The following is a 20805-nucleotide window of genomic DNA, read 5'->3' on the forward strand; positions in this document are numbered from 1 at the left end:
GCAGAGCTTTAGCAGCACATTTAAAAATAAATTTAAGCACAAACCAACGGAGGAGCGCTGCAGTCTGAATGGAGCACAGACTTTTATAGACATCTGTCTGGGTGACGGTGTTTCTTTTTTCTTAAACCAGAAAAGGATTATTTTTAGTCCATGGGAGAGGAGAGGGTACAGAGGAGATGATTTGAAGTGGATATGATATAAGGAAGTGACTGCTGCTGCTGCTGAGATCGTACTTGATTTATGTCTGCCATTCTGTTTCCTTTAGACATCCAAAGCCCAGACTCTATAGTGTAAACTCACCCCTGCACCTCTGGCCACTGGGACTTTCCCTGCTTTTGCTCATTTCACTTGAATATGATGCATCCCGACACTCTGAGAGCTCAGCGAGTTTAAGCATCCCAGCTCTGAGCTCTGTGCTCCTGAGTCGTACAAATAATTTCATCAGAAGATCGCCTCCCTACGCAGTGTTTCCCCAAGCAACTGCAGTCACTAACAAAGCAGCAGTGTCATCCACAGAGCCTAAATTTCTTCCTCTTCCCCTCATCTCAGTTAATTACCTGCCAAAGCTGCCGTGCGTGCTTTATCATCAAGGGAGGAAACCATTTGAAGCTCTCGTTTCCTGGGCCAAACTGGGAGAGATTGGCAGGCAGTGGGGTGATTGATGGGGTAATTTCTCAGAGAGACGCGATAGAGAGAAAGCACTTGAAAACATGCCACTGAAGGTAACAGCAATCTTAAGGGTGGAATAAAAGAAAAGAGGCATGCTGGGAACCGGCTGGCAATAACAGGCGTGTAAACTCGAGATGAAAAGCTGCATGTAAACACAACTGTTTGTGCCTTTTGCCGCCTTGATGGGCCTGCTTAGTGTTTCATTGTTGAGATGTGCTTTGCCATTATTTCTTTCAGTGCCTAAAGGTCATCTTTCACACGCATTTCCATAAATTATAAAAAGATAATCTGTTATTTAAATAAAGGAATGGTTGCAAATGGGCAGAGGCTGTTCAATAATAAGGTCAGCAGGATTATTTAGTTTTAATATAATGACTCATGTACAGGTAAATTCCTGATATATATGTTCACAGCTGTTACAACCCCACTTTGCTACGTGAAGGGAGAGCAATATTCGTTAACCAGATAGCAGAAGGTTTCGTGAGCTGCAACACAACGCAAAGACACAGAGTAATAAAAGCGTAAAAGCTACCAGAGGAAAAAAATGTAATCCTTAAGTCACTGACCTGACTGACTGATATCTAACAGCTTGGTGTTTGTAGAAAAATTAGTAACAGTTAGTACCTCATCCAGCTTTCTGCCTCAAACAGAGAGAAACATGAGCAGCTTACTGAAACTGAAACCTCGCTGGGAGAAAACCCACAGCACGCAAACCTTTCTATTGATGCCTGCTATGTTTGTAAAGGAATTAAGTAATTTTAATCAAGTACCAAACAACAAAGAGGAATGGGGCAGACCGCTCGCTGGACCAATCAAAGGCAGGACACAGGAGGAGTCAGGAGCTGAGGAAGACATGGAAAATGAACAGGTCTGCACAGACTAATCAGAATAAAAAACTGTTAAATTACACAAGCAGGGAGGATTGGAGTGACCTGGGGCCTTAACAAAAACACTAATCCCACCAATACGACAGAGGTCATGTGACACCCACCGATGGGGCGCTCTGAGTTTCTCTTTTTAACACAGTAATTTTTTTAATTCGCTCATAATTCATACATATTTTTCTTGCTTGTAATCACTGTAAACCCAACATTTCATGAAAATGTTCAAATTCCTACCAGGAAATAGACTGTTTATTCAAAATGTCTATTGTCTCAAACATTTGCTTCTGAATAAAATGTGATGCTCACTTTGTAAATAATGTAGGGAAAAAGTCAAACTCTAAATCTTTAATGTAAAGGAGGCAGGGGTCATACACAGGAAAACAAACAGCAAGACAAATATTCCATGAAATGGAACAAAAGGTCATACACGAGGGAAAATGAAAAACAAGAGGAACAACAGAAACCAGCTAGAAAGCCTGAGCCAAAAAACAAGACCATCTGGCGAGTGGAAGGTGAAAGCCGTGAGTTATATATACTGAGGTGACTGATTGAACACAGGTAGGCAAATTATACAGAGCTGGTACTAACAAGGGCGGAGAAGATAATCACAAACTGACAGTGTAAATAGACCAGGAAGTGTAACATAATAGAGGAAATTACTTTAAAAAAAAATCACAAAACATGCCGGAGATTCGTTTAGGAAGCCAATGAAAAAAGAAAGCTGATGATTTCAAAATCGAATTAAAGCAAAAGTATAGAGCATCACCTCTTTTCCTGTCCACTGATACTTTTTAACTGCACATGACCAAAGCCTACTCAAGCAGTAATTGAGCTCAGACTACAAGCTGAAAAGCAGAAAGCTCCTGGGAGGAAAAACTCTGGGATCTTGAGACAGCTGTGTGACATGAAGGACTCGGGGGGGGGGGGGGGGAGGGGGAAACACCAACCCAACCGGAGATTTTCCAAAAATGGTAATGAGCTGTTGCATTCAGCAGATTAGGAATAACATAAATGTATGAGCAACTTCATCAAATTCAGTGCTTTTTAACACCCAGCATGTGGCTGCTGCTTTGAGTTTCTTCACATGGCTGAGACTTCTCATAAAACAAGAGAAAATACGAATAGCTCTGTAAAAACTAAGTATGTCCGTTCATATTTTACATCTTATTTTCTTAATTTAACAATAAAATCTGACCATTAGTTCCCTGAGCTTGAGGTAAAACAGTCTCCAAATAGGTAGAGCAGTGATGCCTTGTTACAAACAGCAGGAGTCAGTGCTACAACTGTGATTCGATTTTTAATTAATCGTGCAGTTTTGCTTTGCAGACAATGACCGACGACAAATACGAGGTGCGGTCGTGCGTGCCCGAGGCGGCCATCCAGGTCTGCACCACCAAAGACCCCCATCTCACGCTGAAGATCACCCTCTCGTCCTTAGCCATGAGGGACGAGCAGAGCGCCACGGAAGAAGGTATTGACTCCTCCTCCATTCCCCTTCCACCCCCTCCCTCCACCCACCTTCATCTGTGCCTCCTGCTTCGGCAGGATGCCTCACCTGTTTTTATCTGACCTTTTTATGACTACAGAAGGCTGAAAGGGAAGGAAGAGGGGAAGGGATGTAAAGGTAAACCTGAGCTTAAACTAAAAGACAGTCTGGGGAAAACTGGAGGATGATACAGCAAGAGGTCTGAAAGCTGAGAGGCAAACGGGCAGAAAAAAGGAGAAGGGATGATATGGATCTGGGTCAAGTGTTGTGGAAATAGCCAAGGAGAGATGATTTCCACTGAGAATGTTTGGCTTGGATTGACGAAAAAAGATATTTCCGTCTTTGGTGTCCTTTTGTGTCATCCTGCATTCCTGCAACTCTGATAAGAAAAGAGTCAGCCTTCTTTTAAACAGAATAGATATATTTTAAACAACTCTGGCTGTACAAGTGAACCAATATGTGTCACCAAACAGATATTTCATCTCGTGTAACCAGCTGTGGAAAAAATAAAAAAAATAAAATCTCATTTCAGGTGACCAAATTTGATGGGAAACGTGCTCAAGAGCCGCCGGCGTTTGCCATCAGCGGTTTCATTGTTTGTTCTCGGCCCACAGATGGGAAGGAAATTAAAAATGAATGATAGGCGAGCTGGGACTGAAGAGCTGCCATTACAGAAGCGTGAGTCCCTTAGTGGTTCTCACTCACAGTGGGAAAGATTGAGCCTTCACAAAAAAGGTAAAAAAAAAAAAGGATTGTGCCAAACAGGAGAGAGGCAGAGCACAGCCGAGCTCAGGGCAACAAGGAAGGGAAAACTGTTTTTCTTCAGCTTCAGCACCCTGTCAGGACTCACAAGGACACAGTTTCTTTTGTTTCATTTCAGTGTGAAATGAAACACAGTGACATATTATACTGTTTTCATACACTTCAGCAGAATTTAAATGAAATATTCTAAATAGACTCAGGTGAACCACAGAGTAGCTCCCTGAAGAAACACTTCATTTAAACACCTTTTTTTTTTTTTTCATGCTTGGTTTAATAATTTCTATTTAACGAGATATTATCCTGAGATATTAGGATTCTTTTTAGCAGGTGTGTCTCTGGTTGACCTAGCATGTTTCCTTCCTGGCATCTGTACACATTCAAAGAGTGCTTTGGCAGTTTATTGAATGAATCTAAGGATTGACGCTGTTGATTGTTAAGCGACCAGCAGGATTATTTTTTGTTTTATTTGTTTTTGCTACATGCAGAGTAAAATTTGGATCCAACCAATAGAATTTGGAACAAGTAGATCTTAAAAAAATGGGAGAAAAATTACACATTTTAAGCAAGAATTACTCATTTTATTCGAATGTGAGGAGGATGCATGTATACAGTTGGACCACCCAGGAGGACGTTTCCTCTGCAGAAAAATAAACAGCAATTGTAAAAATTGCAAAGATTTGGGTATCCTACTAAATTAGTACTCAGCAGTCCCTCTATGGCAGTTTGCAAATGCTTTTTATAGTCAGGTAATAGTCTTTTTATTCTGTTCTCACTTTTAAACCCTCTTTCTCCAGATTACTTTAAGTTCTCACTGCAGATGTTCAGCTCAAATGGCTGAGGGGAAATTCTGAACGCTCCAGCTTATGTTTCTTATAGTAGCTAAAAGTGGCTTTTGATGTCTTCTTTGGCTTTTTCTGCTGTTGCTGAAGTAATCTTTTCTGTTTCATTTTCTTGACTGACTGCAGGACATCAATGCAATTGAAATTTAGCGCAATCCATCCTTCCCTCCATCATTGTAATGTTTCTGTGCCACTAGCTGTTACACAAACCCAAAGCAGAATATTTCCACCCCAGTGCTAAAAAGTCAGCAGTTGATTCTTTCCATCAAGCACTGACTCCTTTTTTCCAAATGTACGTTTGGTGATTGTGGCCAAATGGCTCTATTTTTGTGTCATTTGATTCAGATGTTACTTTGCAGACTATAGATATTGACTAGTTAATTTTGTGATGAGCTGGCTCTGAGCAGCTTTGTATCTGTGCCCAGCAGACATGCAATTTTATCTGGTTTTATTTAGTTTCAGAAAGTGGAAACTGTAATGTGGAGGCACATTTTTGACTCTTCTTGCATCATCAGCCCTGCGTCAGTTTAGACTTAACAAGTTCATGAAGTTCTGTGACAAGCATGCCAGAACTGAGTTTTGTCTGTAGACAGAAACACATGCATGAGTGTTTCAATGTCTGCAATATAACATGAGATTTAAATTTTGTGTTACATTGTGCAGGTTAATAAACATTCGCTAACTGTGTAACTCCTTTTAAATTTGACCACATTTATTGTAGAACATTGGTTCTTACTTCACCTGTGGCATCAAGCTTTGGTTAGTTACTGAAAGATGATGTTTACAAATACCAGCTGCTGAAGGTGGTCTAATCTCAGCTTTAGAGAGAGGACAAAGAGCTCCGAGTAGAGATTTGGGTATATCTAACTACATGTAGATCTAACCTCCACCCTCAAGAAGAGCTGGTGGAGTCGGAGAGAGAGAAAAGTCTGAGCCTCTGGGCTTGTGATCTGGATGCCAATAAGAGGCAGAAAATATAGATGGATGGTTGAAATAGATGGATGGATCCATAAAAAAGGTATTTAGGACGGCCATAGAGTTTAACGTTTCCAAATACTTTGCAAACCTGAAATTACATCTGATTAAGGCTGTTTCCACACAGACAGTTTCAGGAGAATCAGGTCTGGAGAGATTACACAGTTGGCAGGACATGACACCCACTTTCTAGCTGCGAATTCACTGAAATATTAGCAGCATTTTTCAGCACAAACTGAACTTACACAGACTTTAAAATAGAGAGCTGGCAGGTTAAACATGAGCTGTGCAGGGCATTTGTATTCGCACATGCAGCGCTCATGGTTGTTGCCTAGCCCTCACGTCATACTGGGCTCTTTTTGTGCCACTTTTTTCATTCGTATGAACGCCATTTCCGCTGTGTTGGGTGTAGCATAGCCAAACTTGCCAGCCGGTTTCGTTTTTGTAAAATCTTCAAATTTTCAGTCTGATTTTCTTACATCAGCCTAACACGGCTTAGCAGCAAAAATACTCACACTCAACACCCTAGGGACCGTTTTGTGCCCCATTGAAACCCATTATAAACGCTATTTTTCACGGCAAAAAAATTACGGTCAAATCGATCGTGATCGGTTATGTTTCCGCTTCCGCTTGCAGTACTGGCCTTAGAGTTGTAATCTTTTTATTTGTCCACCGGGTGGCGCCCTTGCTCCACATGTGACGCCTGCTGGAACATACACACCTTCTCCAGCGGCCTGCTCGAGACAGATACCAGGAAAAGGCAGACTAATTTCCCGCGTGCAGCAGCAGCTTGGCCCGCTGCTCGTTCCGGACCATTTTCTGACCTTAGGATCGTTTGAGGGTGCATTAATTTTTTTTAATCAACAGGAAATGACGTATTTGTTTTCACGTGGTAGCGGAAGTGTGTGCTGCAGACACGGGAACCGAACCATATGCTCCGGCGCTGCGCGAAACACACCCGCGGCAGAGGCACTCCTCCCCGGGGGAGCAGGAGCAGCAGCGCCGCCTGGGGACATTTTCGGCTTCTGCAAAAAAAATTAAAAACGGATCGAAATTAATGTAGGTGCCAATCTTTTGTCCATCTAAAGGCCTAATTATAATAACAATAAAATATTACTTCAAATGTTTTTTTTGGAAAATATTTTATGTTTTATGTTTTATGTTTTTGGGGCAAAAAAAGCAGTGCGCTCATGTGACGAAACCGGGATATAAAGGGTTAAAATCCGCGAAATGTAATTAAAACTTGACATGAATATTTCAAGGAGAAGTAGGTCTAAAAGATTGGCTAATTTAAAGTGGAATAAAATATTAATATATAAATTTTTTATAGCACTTTTTGGGCGTGGTCGATAGTGTGCATTTTATGAAATGCGCTCCTGGAAAAAAAATAAAAGGCGATCGAAATGACTGTTGGTGCCAATCTTTAGTCCATCTAAAGGCCTAATTATAATAACAATTGAATATTACCTCAAATGTTTTTTTTGGAAAATATTCAAGTTTTTTGTTTTTTGGGGCAAAAAAAGCAGTGCGCTCATGTGACGAAACCGGGATATAAAGGGTTAAAATCCGCGAGGAGAAGTAGGTCTAAAAGATTGGCTAATTTAAAGTGGAATAAAATATTAATATATAAATTTTTTATAGCACTTTTTCGGGCGTGGCAGAAAACGGTCCCTAGGGTGATGAACGTAAGTTTTTTAAAGTATGACGTGAGGGCTAGAAAAGTTGAGAACGTGTGGTGAGGTGAGATGCTTCAGACATGTCCAACCCTGACGCTTTCCAAGGCGGGGTTTCTGAATGCTTAAGTGTCACAGTCAAGTCCTGATAAGCAGTAGAACATGGATCATAATACAAATAAATAATTGATTTGATATGAAGGTCGTGAAACCACTGAAAGCGTCACTTGTTTAAAAAAGTTAAACAGATAACAATGCAAAATTGCTAAACCTACACTTGTAGAGGTTTGATTAATAAACAGTAGGGTTTTTTTAATTCTTTGATTGAAACAGATTGTCTACTTTAACACTCCATACATCTCCACTGATGTGTACCAGTGCATTTTATTGAAAAATCCGAGCAATTAATTACTTAACTGCAGTTTTCAGGCTTTGAAAAAGCCATCTGGTGGGTTGAATAGAACCCTTTGGCAGGCTGAGAATGGCCCCAGGACACATGTTTGACACATACTGTTTGTTTCATTCTCTCTTTTTAAATAATAAGGTTACCAATGGGGTGTCTCTTCTTTCTTTGCCAAGTAAAGGTGATATCAAATCAAAATCAAGTTTAGTTCTAACTTCAGCTGTTTCTGGGTTTTTGTCTTTTACACATGTTAAAATAGAGTTTTATCAGTAATAAAATGCCAGCCAAACTCAACCCTATCTGTGCTACCTTGCAGGGTCTCTGAGGGTCTTTTTTCTGGTGACTGACCCCTGACAGTCTAAGTGGTTCCCTGGTTTTTATCGTGTGCCTCCTGTAGCTGGCCGCTGCTCACTGACTCTTGGTTTTGTTGCCATAGCTCCGCAGGTCGCCTCGCTGCGTGGATTGGCACATCTCTGCGGCCCCGCTGCTGACGAGGCATCCCCCACACCCAACAGCAGGAAACCCCGGGTACAAGGGGCTTCCCCAACAACCAAACCAAACCAACCCACTCTCACTCTCTGCCTCAGACATGCTCCTCTACCCCCCTCCTTCTTCTCCCACCCCTTCCTCTGTTAACTGGACTTCTCACTGGGTCACCATGAAATTCTGGTCCATGTCTACTGATAGAGCACACACACCAAAAGGACAAAATGACTACATTACCCAGCAGCCCACATCCACACCTGTGCTCACTTTGCTTTAATTACTGGGGCTGACCTCTGTCTGTTGATCAGTTGTTATTGGCTCAGAGTGACATCCCATAATTTCATGTTGGAAAAATTGTGTTAATTGAATTACTCTGATGTCCCGGTCACTAATCGAAATTCCCCTAAGCTAATGATGTCGGGGAGAATTTAGTGGGGGTTGTCCTTATTTGTATGTGGTGTTGACCTCTGACTGATGGTTCCTTCATGGCCTGCCTCTGGGAAATGATTTTCACCGCTCACTGTTTCACACACATACTCCTTATTTTTCCTTCATGATTAAATCTACGTGTGTTTTTAGCCCTCTGCTGTAGTGGAGCTTTGAGTTTGTTGCCAGAATAATTCACTTTTTAATGACTGGCCAGCTGGTCCATCTAAATCTGGTTGTTGCTGTCATTTAGATGTAATTTAATTTGTAGGTGGCGCTCGGCAGTCCTGTGAACTCAATTACAGGCAGTCATCTTTAAATGAAAGCTAATCAGAATATTTAAAACAAATGCCAAGCCATGAGACAAGCTAATGCCTCTAGTAGCTTCTTGTAGGTCTTAATTTTAAAATTTAACTCTGGTTAATTACCAAAATTTATCATTGGTTTAGGTTTATATTCAGTACACAGGATTAAAAAGAAGTTCAGTGTTGATGATGAATGATGCTTTAATCCCTGCAGTTTGTATCAAACTGACTTACAAAGCAAAGAGCAGAGACAAAGCTACACGTGTTAGATAAGAATGAACTGTTTAGTTGATTAAACAACACAAAATTGATATTTGGCAATTTTATGTCAGTCAGGGATTTTGAAAATACAAACACTCACTTTTTTCAGCTTCTCAGATCAGATAATTGCTAGTTGTCCAAATGTTTTTAGTTTTGTGTTGTTAGACAAAAAATATAAAGAAAGAAATAATTAAAATAATTGATGGGATGACATCAGTAGTTATTTTTGTATATAGTATTGCATCAGGCAAATCACAGCTGCCTGCATATTGTCTTTATTGAATAAAATGTTTTAAGTCAGTCTAATAAATAGTACTTATAGTAAAAGTAGCACATGACATCTGTTTCTACAATTTTGAATTTTGAAATTTATAACTTCAAAACAGCAAAACAAACAAGCCGTCTTAATAAATCTCATTGGGTTTTTTTGTTTTTTCACAGTGTTCATACCAAGCAGAACAAGTTAAAAGCACCTTTTAAAACAACAAAACATAAAAACTCAAAATGGTTGAATAGAGCCTTAAGTTGAGAAAAATGTCATTATAGTTTTTTTGGGGGGAGGGGGGTTTATTAGGGTTCCTAATAACAACCGAGAATCACCAGTTAACCTAACATGCCTGCTTTTTGACTGTGAGAAGAAGCCGAAGGAACCCACACTGGTACTCGAAGAACATGCGGAGTCCAGCCAGTGGATCTGAGCCCAGTACATGCTTGCTGTCAGGTCACATTGCTAACTACTGAACCACTCTGCTGCCAAAATAATTAGAATAGTAATGATAATGAGGTGTATTTCAAATCTAAGGATTTAATTGGCTCCAAAGACTCCATAGATTTCACTATAATGAAGAAGATGTCATGCAGTAAAGGTTAGGTAGGTCTCTAATGATTTAGTTTTAGACTTTACATAAAACTGAATGATTGATTCCAACTTACAAAGAAAAACGATCATTAGCCTGGCACATTTAAGAGCAGAGGAATGCAGTAAATGTAAAGGTCTGACGTGTTTGTAATACTTTTAAGATTTTCCATTAAGTTAAATAATTAATTATTGAAAATAATAAGCACCTGTAATTAGCATGGCACACTTGAGACTCCATAGATCCACTCAGCCTGTCGTGTAGTGTGTAAAGTGTTTGTATCCATCATGCTCTGCTTTGTTGTCTGTTTATCTATATGGAACATCGTTTGCGTGACCCTGGTATCCAATTGTCTACTTTGTACTCCGTCTTTAGTTTATAGCCACAAACTAAGAGCCTCTTAATGGCTTGTTGTCGGGGTTCACTTCATTTTCATTTGTTTCCGAGGTCTCCAGATGCATCAAGCAAGCAGAACGTAAAGAGTGCGCCCACACATGCACGATTAAAACAAATCACGCCATTAGCTGCACACTTGCTGCCAAAGTGGTAAATAGAAGCCAGAAGTCCCGGGGGCAGAACATGAAGGTCCTCACTCAGTCTTGGTCTTGGAGGAGTGACATGGGAGAAATCCCCCGTCTCTCTCATCAGCTCCTTCATTTGTCTTCCACCTCTTCCATCCTGTTCAGCTTTCACTACGGTCTCTACAGCAACAGACTGCCAGACCACATGCATCGCTCCTCGGCTCGCTTTACTGCTGCGGTGCCACATGGATAAATTGGAATTTGAATACTTGTGGATTTAGAGGCTACACTGCTGTTTCCTCTCTATGAGCAAGAGCCTTTTAATGCTCTGCGTCAGCACTCCTGTCAGCTTTAGTCCCAATTTAATCTCTGCTGGCTGTTGCTCATTGGAAGAGTGCTTTGAACCATAATGACACTGATTCGAGTGAGATGGTACATCAATCAATATCTGATATTTGCAACAATGTCTCAGCTTGCAGGGAACTCATTATCTTAGATTTATTTGATACGAGATAACCTGCGGGCCTTCACCGAGCTCTGCAGTGTGATCTGCGGTCTGTTCCCCCTTTTGTTCGTCTGCTTGACTGTCCCACAGTGGGCACCCCTTAGCTGCTCCTGAGAACAAACAGCCTTCACTTTCTTTCCAGGGTGGCGTTCTCACTCTCAGATGTTTATGTTGTCATCTGCTGTCACTCTTCTTCTGCTGTCGTTCTCCCATGGCTTGGCCTCCAGTCATGGCAGGAGTGCTCCCCACAGGAACCCGGTGTGGAGAGACTGTTTCAGTCAAACATAAACATCTGACCGACCCCGCAAGAGTGAAAATACTAGCATGGCGCCCCAGAAAACTGCAAAGCCTTTTGAGCAGGATGACTTTTTCCCCCTCTTCAAGTGGAATAGCTAATGTCTCTTTGCATCAACTCTGCCTGTGACCCAAACTCAGACCCCCTTGAGCCAGTTTTTCTCGATCCATCCAATGTGTTCTTGTTCTAAAGTGTTATTTTTAATCTCTAATCTGGCTTTTGGTCCTGAGTCATTGCCATGCTCTCATTTTCGTCCTGCGCTGTAATCGATAACACACTAATCTGGCGTGTTCCATTGCCTTCCGCCACTGATCTGCATCTAGAGTGAGACTTCGGCCGGGCAGCAAGACGCATGTGCTCACGTCTACTCCGGTTCCTCCTGTCAGTGTCATGAAAGATCCTGCCTTGTGCATGAGAATCCTCCCTCTCCCAGAAAAATCACACAATTTCTCAAATTTCCCCTCCTCTTAGCTCATTCGGTCAGATCAGTGGGTTTGCCTAATAATTAGCTGTCCGACCCTGCTGCCTGTGTGTCTGTGTGTGAGTGTGAGAGGTCAGCGTGCTCACGCTCAGTCTGTCTTGTCTCATCCTGTCCCTCTCTCCAGAGGAGGGCGAGCAGGACGCTGACAAACGGAGACAGGAGGAGGAGGAAGAGGAGGACGTCCTGGACAGGCAGAAGTGCCAGGCGGCACTGGCTTCACTCCGACACGCCAAATGGTTCCAGGTGAGCACAGCTGGGCTGTGACAGATTTCTCTACACTGTCTTTATATTCTGGCAACCTGAGCATTCAGCCGTGTGCCTAAAATTACATTTGCTTGGCTTTAATGTGTGACAGCAACTTGGTTTTGAAGGAAACGTAATGGCACCTAGATTTTCTTTTTATCACCATAATAAATGACACAAAGTAATGAAGTCTATCATTAGCACGCAGGTGTTACGGCATTGACATTATGAAGCTTTTTACTGCTCAACTGATGCACTCATTCCAACACTGCTGCAGCAACAAAGACACAACCTGCTCCTTACGTTCAGAGTTTTTCGTTCTCTCTACTTGTATAAGCTGAGGCAGTTTTCCACCTAACACAGGAACTTCCCCTGACTTCTTTTAGGGCTAATTTCAGGGGGAGTCTGTTCACAGTCCTGTTAGTTTATGCAGTTCAAAACCACTAGCATGGATCATTTAAGGTGTTTTTTTTGTCCACATCTGTGCCCTAGCGCTTCAAGGTAACTAGTCATTTGTAGACTAGCAAGGTTACTGCTGTGCAGGAGGCAGATTTCAAAGTGTGTTCTATTCCTAACCATGACCAAGTAATAAGTTAGAAAGTAGAAAAACAGCAGACCAAATGGGACAAGAACCAGGCTGTCTGATACACCTGCAATTACCCGTCCAACCGCCCGCTGTGGACGTTATTACTCAGCTGAAACACAGCTGTTATTTTTCTGCCATGAAGTTTTATATAGCAGTGGGACAAACAAGTGGTCTGACAGAATGGCGTTATAAGACATTTTGGGATGAACATGCACTATTTTGAATACAAACACAAAACATATCGGAAGGGGGAAGCACATCATCGCTGAGTATAGAGGGACTGATGTCATAACCAATACCAATTTCAGGAGCGTCTCATCGTGTGAACCTGTCTGTTGGCATGGATGTCTGTTTTAGGAGCCACTGCTACCAAATACACTCTGTGTTTTTCTTCAACTGTCTTCAATGTGGTCCTGAAAACCTGAAGTAATTTACATGAAAATAACACTTTCAGAAAAGCTGTTCACTTTGTTACTTACTCCTGGACCACGATGCAAGCACGTGTATAAAGGACATAAGAAGAAGACTGAATATGAGCTGGGAATTGTAAATTGTTCACAGCAGCAGTAAAGTATATTTGTTTCATTTCTCTTACATAGTGATAATGCAATTTTAAGACAGTATGCAAATGAACTAATGTGCACAATAGGTCTAAATTTATAGACATTCCAAGGTGGCCGACTGGGTGGTTGGGGGGCAGCGGGGTGCTCAGGAGCCGTCAGCTTGTGGGAAGAAACTGTTGAACAGTTTGTAGAACCTGCTTCCAGAGAGGGGTGTAAAGTATGTGAGCTCTGGGATGACTCAGTGAAGCTTGTGCATCTCATTTCCCTGAAACTCATCAAGCCACAATGAACACATTAATGAGAGGTTGAAATGAAGCTCCTTTTTTAATCATTTAAACAGCAGATATAGGCATCATTCATCATGTCTTCTGTTCTTTACTCCTTTTCCAAAGCTGCTTTCCTGATCTATTAAAGACATGCATCAACATTTAATGACTGAAATCATTGGCAGTTATTTTTGCATTCGCCTAAATGCAACATTTGCAAAAATGTGGGGAGGAGAGTATTTAAATACGTGATTTAGTCATGTTTGTAGCAGTCTGTTTACTCCAAAATGCACCATTACTTAAAGTTGGAGAAAATGTTATTGTGCGCTTTATTTAGCTGCAGTAGTTGCTGTGAGGTATGGCAGGTAGTTATCCAAAGGAGCATGTAATTGATGTGGGTGGATTGCTTCAAACTGTGGGGGCTTTGGTTTTTCCCACTAGCTCTTAACCCTGAATATTTGGAGCATAGCCTCGGTTGTTCCTGGTCTTTAATAAAACTGTTATTTTAATACAACACAATGGAACTTAATGTGGAGTCAGAGTGAGAACATTGGCTCAATACAAAACACTAACAAGCAACTTGGGCTCGATTAAAAAGGCAGCAATATTGTATGAATTTTACAATGTGTCTTTCAGGTGTCACTGAGCGTAACTGATGCCCACAGGTGGAGCTAGATTCTTTCCTTCGACCTGAAATTGTCAAACCTCCCATACAGACAGAAAATTAGAGCGAGGTGTTGAAAAATTCTGGAGAGAAATGGATATAATATTTAAGATTTCTTGCTCCCTCAATGGGTCTGCTTTTTTGACTTTCCAGTTTTCTCTATTTTTGTTGTATTGCTTTTGTCCTTATTTGAATTAACTGATTGCAAATTGTTAGTAGATAACCTACAGAACAGTTCCTTCAACACAGTTTTGCACTTTGTGCATTATGCTAATAAATCTTATGTGTGCTCTTTGCCGTATTTAATGGCAGATCAGTCAATAAGCTCAACTCCAGATGTCAGAAAACTGCTCTGGATAACGATGCATATTCCTTTGCCCTTTCTTTTGTGAGAAACTTGACCAGTGAGTCCAACTGTGGAGTAACAGAGCTGAATATAGATGTTTCCAGGATGAGCTTGTAGAGTTTGTTAGAAAAAGAACAGGCAGCATGGGAATAGAAGAAACGGTAGAAGTAGTGAAGTTTTTATCAGCGTGAGTAGCTGAGGAGCCTGAGATATAGCGCCGACGGATACGGGGTCATGAAGAGGTTCTTCACCAAATCAAGTTTCAGATGAGCTTCAGCTCTGCTGTCCTGAATGAACTGAGCTTTTCCTCCACTTGAGAGGCAGGAGAGAGAGATGAGGGTCAAGGTCAGGTGAACCGGCCAGTAGTTTCCCTCGGGGAAGGAGAGCTAATTGACAAGTACTATCAGAGTGAAGGGCTGCACTGTGGCCTGAAGGTGTAGCAGCACAAGCCGGGTTCTGTTTCATCATATTCAGACGGGGCTGACATGACCTGAGGATCTCCACTGATTTGTAATAACTGTAGATACAAATGGCGACGTCTGTCTCATTCGCCCTGTCTGCGTAGTTTCAGTGAGACCACCAGAATGAAATTACAGTCTTGATTATTATGAAAAGCCATCCTGTGTAAATTAAAGTGTCAGTAATCTCAGGCTTCTATTAAAGTCTAGATGTAATAGCCTCAACCACCGTCTTCTTTGGGTAGTTCAGTTACTTTTCTCTTTATATTCTTCAAGTGGTTTCTTTTAAACTTGAAAGAATTTAGCAACAGGTTTGCTATTTTATTAAATGTAAAGGTGTTGAGTGAATCATCTGTCCTGAGTTTAGACACTTTTTTTTCTACTCTTAGGGACTGTGTGGAGAATTATCGTATTTAAAAAGTGACAAATAACACTCTCTGTTTGCTTGTCTTTTTATCTGATCTGTGTTTGTACAGCGTGCACAGAGCACAAAGTTTCAGGTCGTTGGACAGAGCGGTTCGCATCATACTTTGGCTACAGTTTGGTCCCTCTCTCGTTACTGGTGTCCCCCCTAGTGACTGCTCCACTCTGTGTAGGAGGAGAGTCATTTCTGGGTTCCTAAGTGGTCCAAAAACAGCAGCCCGGGGCAACGCTTTGGTCTAAATGCACTGTTCTATCCACTCCATAATACATCAGCATCTTCCTTTGTCCACATTCCCACCTCTCTACCAGACTTCATTAAATCCAGATGGATTTAGCAGCTCTGGGTGGCAAACGATGCTGAGATGTCTGCCTCAGTAGAGGGAAAAGTAAAAAGAAATCGATGTGTCATTTTTTTATTTTTTTCATCTCTCTAGTTTCCCTGTAATTCAAATTTTATCAATTTAATCATCTAAGAATGATGATTATGAGGAAAATGAACCACACACAAACTTGTAACAAACCAGCTATCCACCAAAATGAAATTATTCTCGATATGAATATTTATGCAGGCATTCTAGTTAATCACATTTTGAAAACTACATTTCGGCTTCACTTGTGTTATCTCAGTGTTGGCTGTTCATTTATTTCTTTGGAGAAATGTCCCATTCATTGGTCTGGTCAGGATTTTTTTTTTTTTTTTTTTTTTTTTTTTAAGATTTTGGTGGAGTTTTTCATTTTTCTTTTTCTTCTTTTGTGCCTTTTCTCTTTTCTCTTGTTCCACTTTGCTTTGTGTCTGTACCACAGAGCCCAGCAGTTAGCTGTGGTACATGCAGTGTTGCATAAATAGACAGAATAGAGAGATTGCAGAGCTTGTAGGGTGTTTGTGGCTCTCTAAAGAAGCACCTAATGCATCCGTTTTTGTCATACAATTGAACGATTAAGGAAAAAGATGTAAAAAGTACATATTTATATAACATATATACAATTTGTGAACAGATTAAGTTTGTCTTGCGCATTTCTTCCAAGTGCAAGAAGTCAGAACTGGACTACCAGGGAGAAATCTAAACATGGCAACCATGCTGGGAGTGGTCCAGCAGTGCATGAGAGGAATGCAGTCTTGAGGTGGGAGCTGCCCAAATTTTAATCAGATAAGGAGTTTGATTTTTGGGAGTGTGCAGAGTCATAAAGAGCTGTGCTCTCAACCCAAACTCTCCCTCAAGACAAAGTCAGCATGTGAAATTGCAGTCATTAATTAGGCAAAAACACAATAAACCACAGTTAACTTAAAGCTTAAAGTCAGCAGGAATGAGGCGACAGGATAGAAAAATTCAGATTCAGCCAAGGTACTCTAAGCCTGAATTTAGAGGTTGTGACAGAGGCAGCTGCTGCAGTATTTATTCCACAGCTGAGCTCCCCTGAATGTAATACGTCTGATATTTTCACATTGTCACGTTAAATCTCGCACTCAGTCTCTTAGAGATGTATTAGCAGCATATTGAAATTTCAGAACTCATGAAAATGCCTCTCATAACGCTGCACAATTTTCATCTTTCAGAGTCTAAAAGTTTCACTTTTTAGAGCTGGCGCTGCTGAGCCTGCAAGCACTTGCCTATTTAAAATGCTTCTCGTGCTGTTGGTGACTTTTGCCCGTTTTTCCCTCCCTAGGCCAGAGTCACAGACCTCAAGTCCTGCGTCATCGTTTTGAGGATCCTCAGAGACATGTGCAACCGGCTGCCTGTGTGGCAGCCTCTCAAGGGCTGGGTAGGTGACGGCTCCAGAATCAGAATAATGTTTGGCGTAGATACATGGAAGATGCAAACTGCAAGCTTTATTTTAAGTTTGTCCTTTAAAAGTGCTTGGTATGTGTGACGTGTAATAAACTGCCCCAGTAACAGAATCAGGACTGTGACTGATTTAGTTCATCCTTTGCTGAGTATTTTGTGTTTGTTCGTCCTCTGCAGCCTTTGGAGCTGATCTGCGAAAAGGCCATAGCCACCTGTAACCGGCCGCTGGGTCCAGGTGAAGCCCTGCGCCGCGTCATCGAGTGCATCGCCTCAGGGATTCTTCTCCCAGGTCAGCAATCATTTACACTTTCACTCTTTTCTCTCTGCTGCAATTCAGAAGCCACAGCTCATCCAGGAATATCTTAATATTCATGAAGTCATATAAAATCTGATGAATACCTGAGAGAAATTTAGAGGCAACTCAACAAATACAGAATTCACTGAGAGGTATGCACTATGAGTTGAAGAACTGCGGCAAATATCTGTAATATATAGACTTAGGATAAAATATAATCCCAGTTTTGCTTATATTTAGTTCATTCATTTAAACCTGAGCATGCACTGTTACTCTGCAGTGCTTACACACCTGATAACAGGTGTAAACTGTAAACTATCAGAACAGAAATCAGAAAAAAAAGCAAATAAACTAAGAAGCCAACGTGTACAGAAACTGATTTTCATTCAGAGTAACATAACATTACATAAAAAAATAAAATCTTACAAACAATTCAGCTGCATTCGATTTCATTTGTATAGTTGTCAACTGTCACCTTGATGCACTTTATATTGTAATGCTAAGACCCTACAATATTAGAAAGAAACCCCAAAGATGACGTGATGCCCTAAGCACGTGGCGACAGTGGGAAGGAAAAACTCACTGTAATCATTTAAAAGAAAAAAAACACAAGAGAGATTTTACCTGAGACATGAGTGGTATCCAGTAAGGTCATAAATGTTTAAGCCATTTCAGGTAACATTTGATGTTCACCAAGAATTAATGCATCACATAGTCCAAGTGAAACAGCTCCCGTGCCCTGGATTTTTACAATACTGTAAGGCATAGAAGACACTTGGAACTCGTTTTCCTCGAGAGTGCGTGGCACATCACTGAGGATCACTCACCCTTTTTCCATCACTCAACTCAAAGATGTGTCACAATACATGTTGACTTGCAATCTCACCAGACATATTTACAATCTTATTGAATTTGTTCTCGTTAACGTCAGGGAAATAAAGATACGAGGCAATAAAGTGGAAAGTTTGAATACTCTCTCCAAAACAACAATATAAAAGATCAAGTGTGTGTGGTTGCTTCCTAAGAGTCGCAGCTTCCGCATGGAATTCAATCGCTGCAGTGCGTCTTTGTAAATGACACTTGTTTGAATGACACAGTTTTTCATCGATTGCTGTCCCCAAGCATTTATTTTCATTTACAACCTCAATCCAGTCACCATTAATGTGTCTTCCTTGCCACTAAAATAAGAAATAATTGCCTTTGTTTTCTCTGTGTTTAACTGAAGAGACACAGATTTGTATTCAAATTGTGCATTTGTTTGTGAATGAGGCCCAGTGATGGAAAGGGTTAGCAGCAAGATACAATAAAGCAATACTTGGGTAAAAGGTCCCCCAAAAAAGTCAAGAAGAAACCCAAAGAGGACACAGTGAAAGTGGATAAGCATAACAGGTAGATACAATGGCCAACTACCGCAGAGATGGGCAGGAAAACCAGCAACACAAAACAGCCAAATAAGACAGGAAACAGACATGAAGAAAGAAAAGCAGAAGACATCAGGAAAGGATGAGGACAAAAAACGATAAAGATGAACACAGCATCAAAACTCCTCAGACAGTTTTAGGACTTTGAGTTTTTGCATATGACATCATGGAAAATCACTTCAAGAGGTGTTTGCCATACTGGATGTGATAACTGTTAGCGATATCCAATAACGCAGGGGTGGGCAATTCCAGGCCCCGAGGGCCGGTGTCCTGCAAGTTTTAGATCTCACCTTGGGTCAACACATCTGAATCACATGATTAGTTCGTTACAGGGCCTCTGGAGAACTGCAGGAGCTAATCTAGCCATTTAAATCAGCTGTGTTGGTTCAAGGACACATCTAAAACCTGCAGGGACACCGGCCCTCGAGGCCTGGAGTTGCCCACCCCTGCAATAACGCGTACTTTGTTTACATAGAAATTATTGCTGCCATGTTTTTTGGCCTATATTCTGCTGCACTGTTGCATTCATCAAGAAAAGAAAGAAAATCTTTTTTTTTTTTTTTTTATCGCTTTCCTGTTGATTTGGATAAAAGAATATGGGGGCTAAAAAACTCTGATACAGCCGTATCAGTGATATTATCAGTTATAAGGTGTTTCTGCCATCCATCTACCAGCCTCAGTCCTAAACTGAAGTCCGGTTCTGAAGTTGGTCATCGTCAGCAGATCAGACATGTGACCCTCCTGTCTCCAGACAGCTGACAAGAGCCGGCTAAAAAACATAATGCTATAAGCTATGTTTATGCAAGCTATTTTTAATGTTATGCTAACGTCCTAAAACTCTTACTTTTCCTGTGATAAACAGTTTGATTACATTCTCACAGCACATGCTAAGTTCACGTCTACCCACGTTAGATCCACTCCAAAAAAGGGTTCAGTAGCAGTGAACAGAAGCTAACTGATGGAAAATTATGGATATTCTCAACAATTCGCCTCAGTATCACTCTCATCAATCACAAATGATCTACACTGACTTGTTGAGAATGTTAGGGATAATACGCAGAGCCATGTCAATATCAGAAATTTCATAAACATCCGTTGGATACCCGAGCAGTGACCACTTGATCCTGTGACTACAGTTCCAGGCAGAGTCCCATGACTGAGGCTTCTTACTCATCTTGACACAAAATACTGATAAGCCTCCAAACTTTTATAGGGCTTCAGATCTCATCCAGTATAATTTGAGGGGTTGTTGATAACAAAATGATGAAAATCGTGAGGCGTGAAGTTGGGAAGAGGGCCAGGGTTGCACTTCACAACATGAGTAAACACACTCAGAGGGAGTAAATAAACATCCATCCTCAGCTCCTCCTTTGCCCAATTTCTCCACATAACGAGCAAGACGCTTACCATGAAAGTGTTTTACTTCCTCTGAGAGAAACACTTGTTGTTTACTCATGATTGCCATAGTTTCTCATCTGCATAATGTTTAGCAGGTTTTTCACTCACTTGATGTGTCCAAAATGGCCGACGAATTAATGTCACGTGGTAAGCTGTGACGTGTCTGCAAGACGTCAACAGGTGGTTTTTCTGCAATGTAATGTCTTTACATATATGGTCCTAAGATTCATGGCAGGCTGTGGAGTGCACTGTGATGCGTTCATGGTTTCCAAACTGGGGCACAGAGTCCCAGCGGGTTCACAGCAGCATGATTTCATTCAGTTAAAATTGGTGATGGAGTATTTTCCTGAATCATGGGAACATTTATCCCCGGAGACTCTGTTTTCATTTTCGTGCAGTCCACATGAAGAAATGTTTCCTATTTACCTCCAACAAACAGAAATATGTTCTCACGTTTATTTTTTCCACCGCTGTTCGCTGCCGTGTTTGAATGCTTCATCTGGGAAAACTTCAGCTCGAGCGAGTTCGTC

At 41.2% G+C, this 20805-nt stretch overlaps 1 protein-coding gene across 3 annotated transcripts in view; it reads left to right on the plus strand.

Annotated features, from left to right (window-relative positions):
• LOC146621779 (spermatid perinuclear RNA-binding protein-like) overlaps positions 1 to 20805 on the plus strand; it is a 90367-nt gene that overhangs the window by 51078 nt on the left and 18484 nt on the right. For all 3 annotated transcript variants that reach the window (XM_085367530.1, XM_085367528.1, XM_085367529.1), the window contains 4 exons: positions 2880 to 3024; positions 11953 to 12071; positions 17043 to 17138; positions 17339 to 17450. In XM_085367530.1, the coding sequence (XP_085223656.1) occupies positions 2880 to 3024; positions 11953 to 12071; positions 17043 to 17138; positions 17339 to 17450 (472 nt within the window). The remainder of the gene's footprint in view (positions 1 to 2879; positions 3025 to 11952; positions 12072 to 17042; positions 17139 to 17338; positions 17451 to 20805) is intronic.

This window comes from Diplotaxodon limnothrissa, linkage group LG12 (assembly GCF_057381915.1).
Source record: "Diplotaxodon limnothrissa isolate DT_005_m linkage group LG12, D_limnothrissa_male_GT1.1, whole genome shotgun sequence".
In the NCBI taxonomy this organism is placed as follows: domain Eukaryota; kingdom Metazoa; phylum Chordata; class Actinopteri; order Cichliformes; family Cichlidae; genus Diplotaxodon; species Diplotaxodon limnothrissa.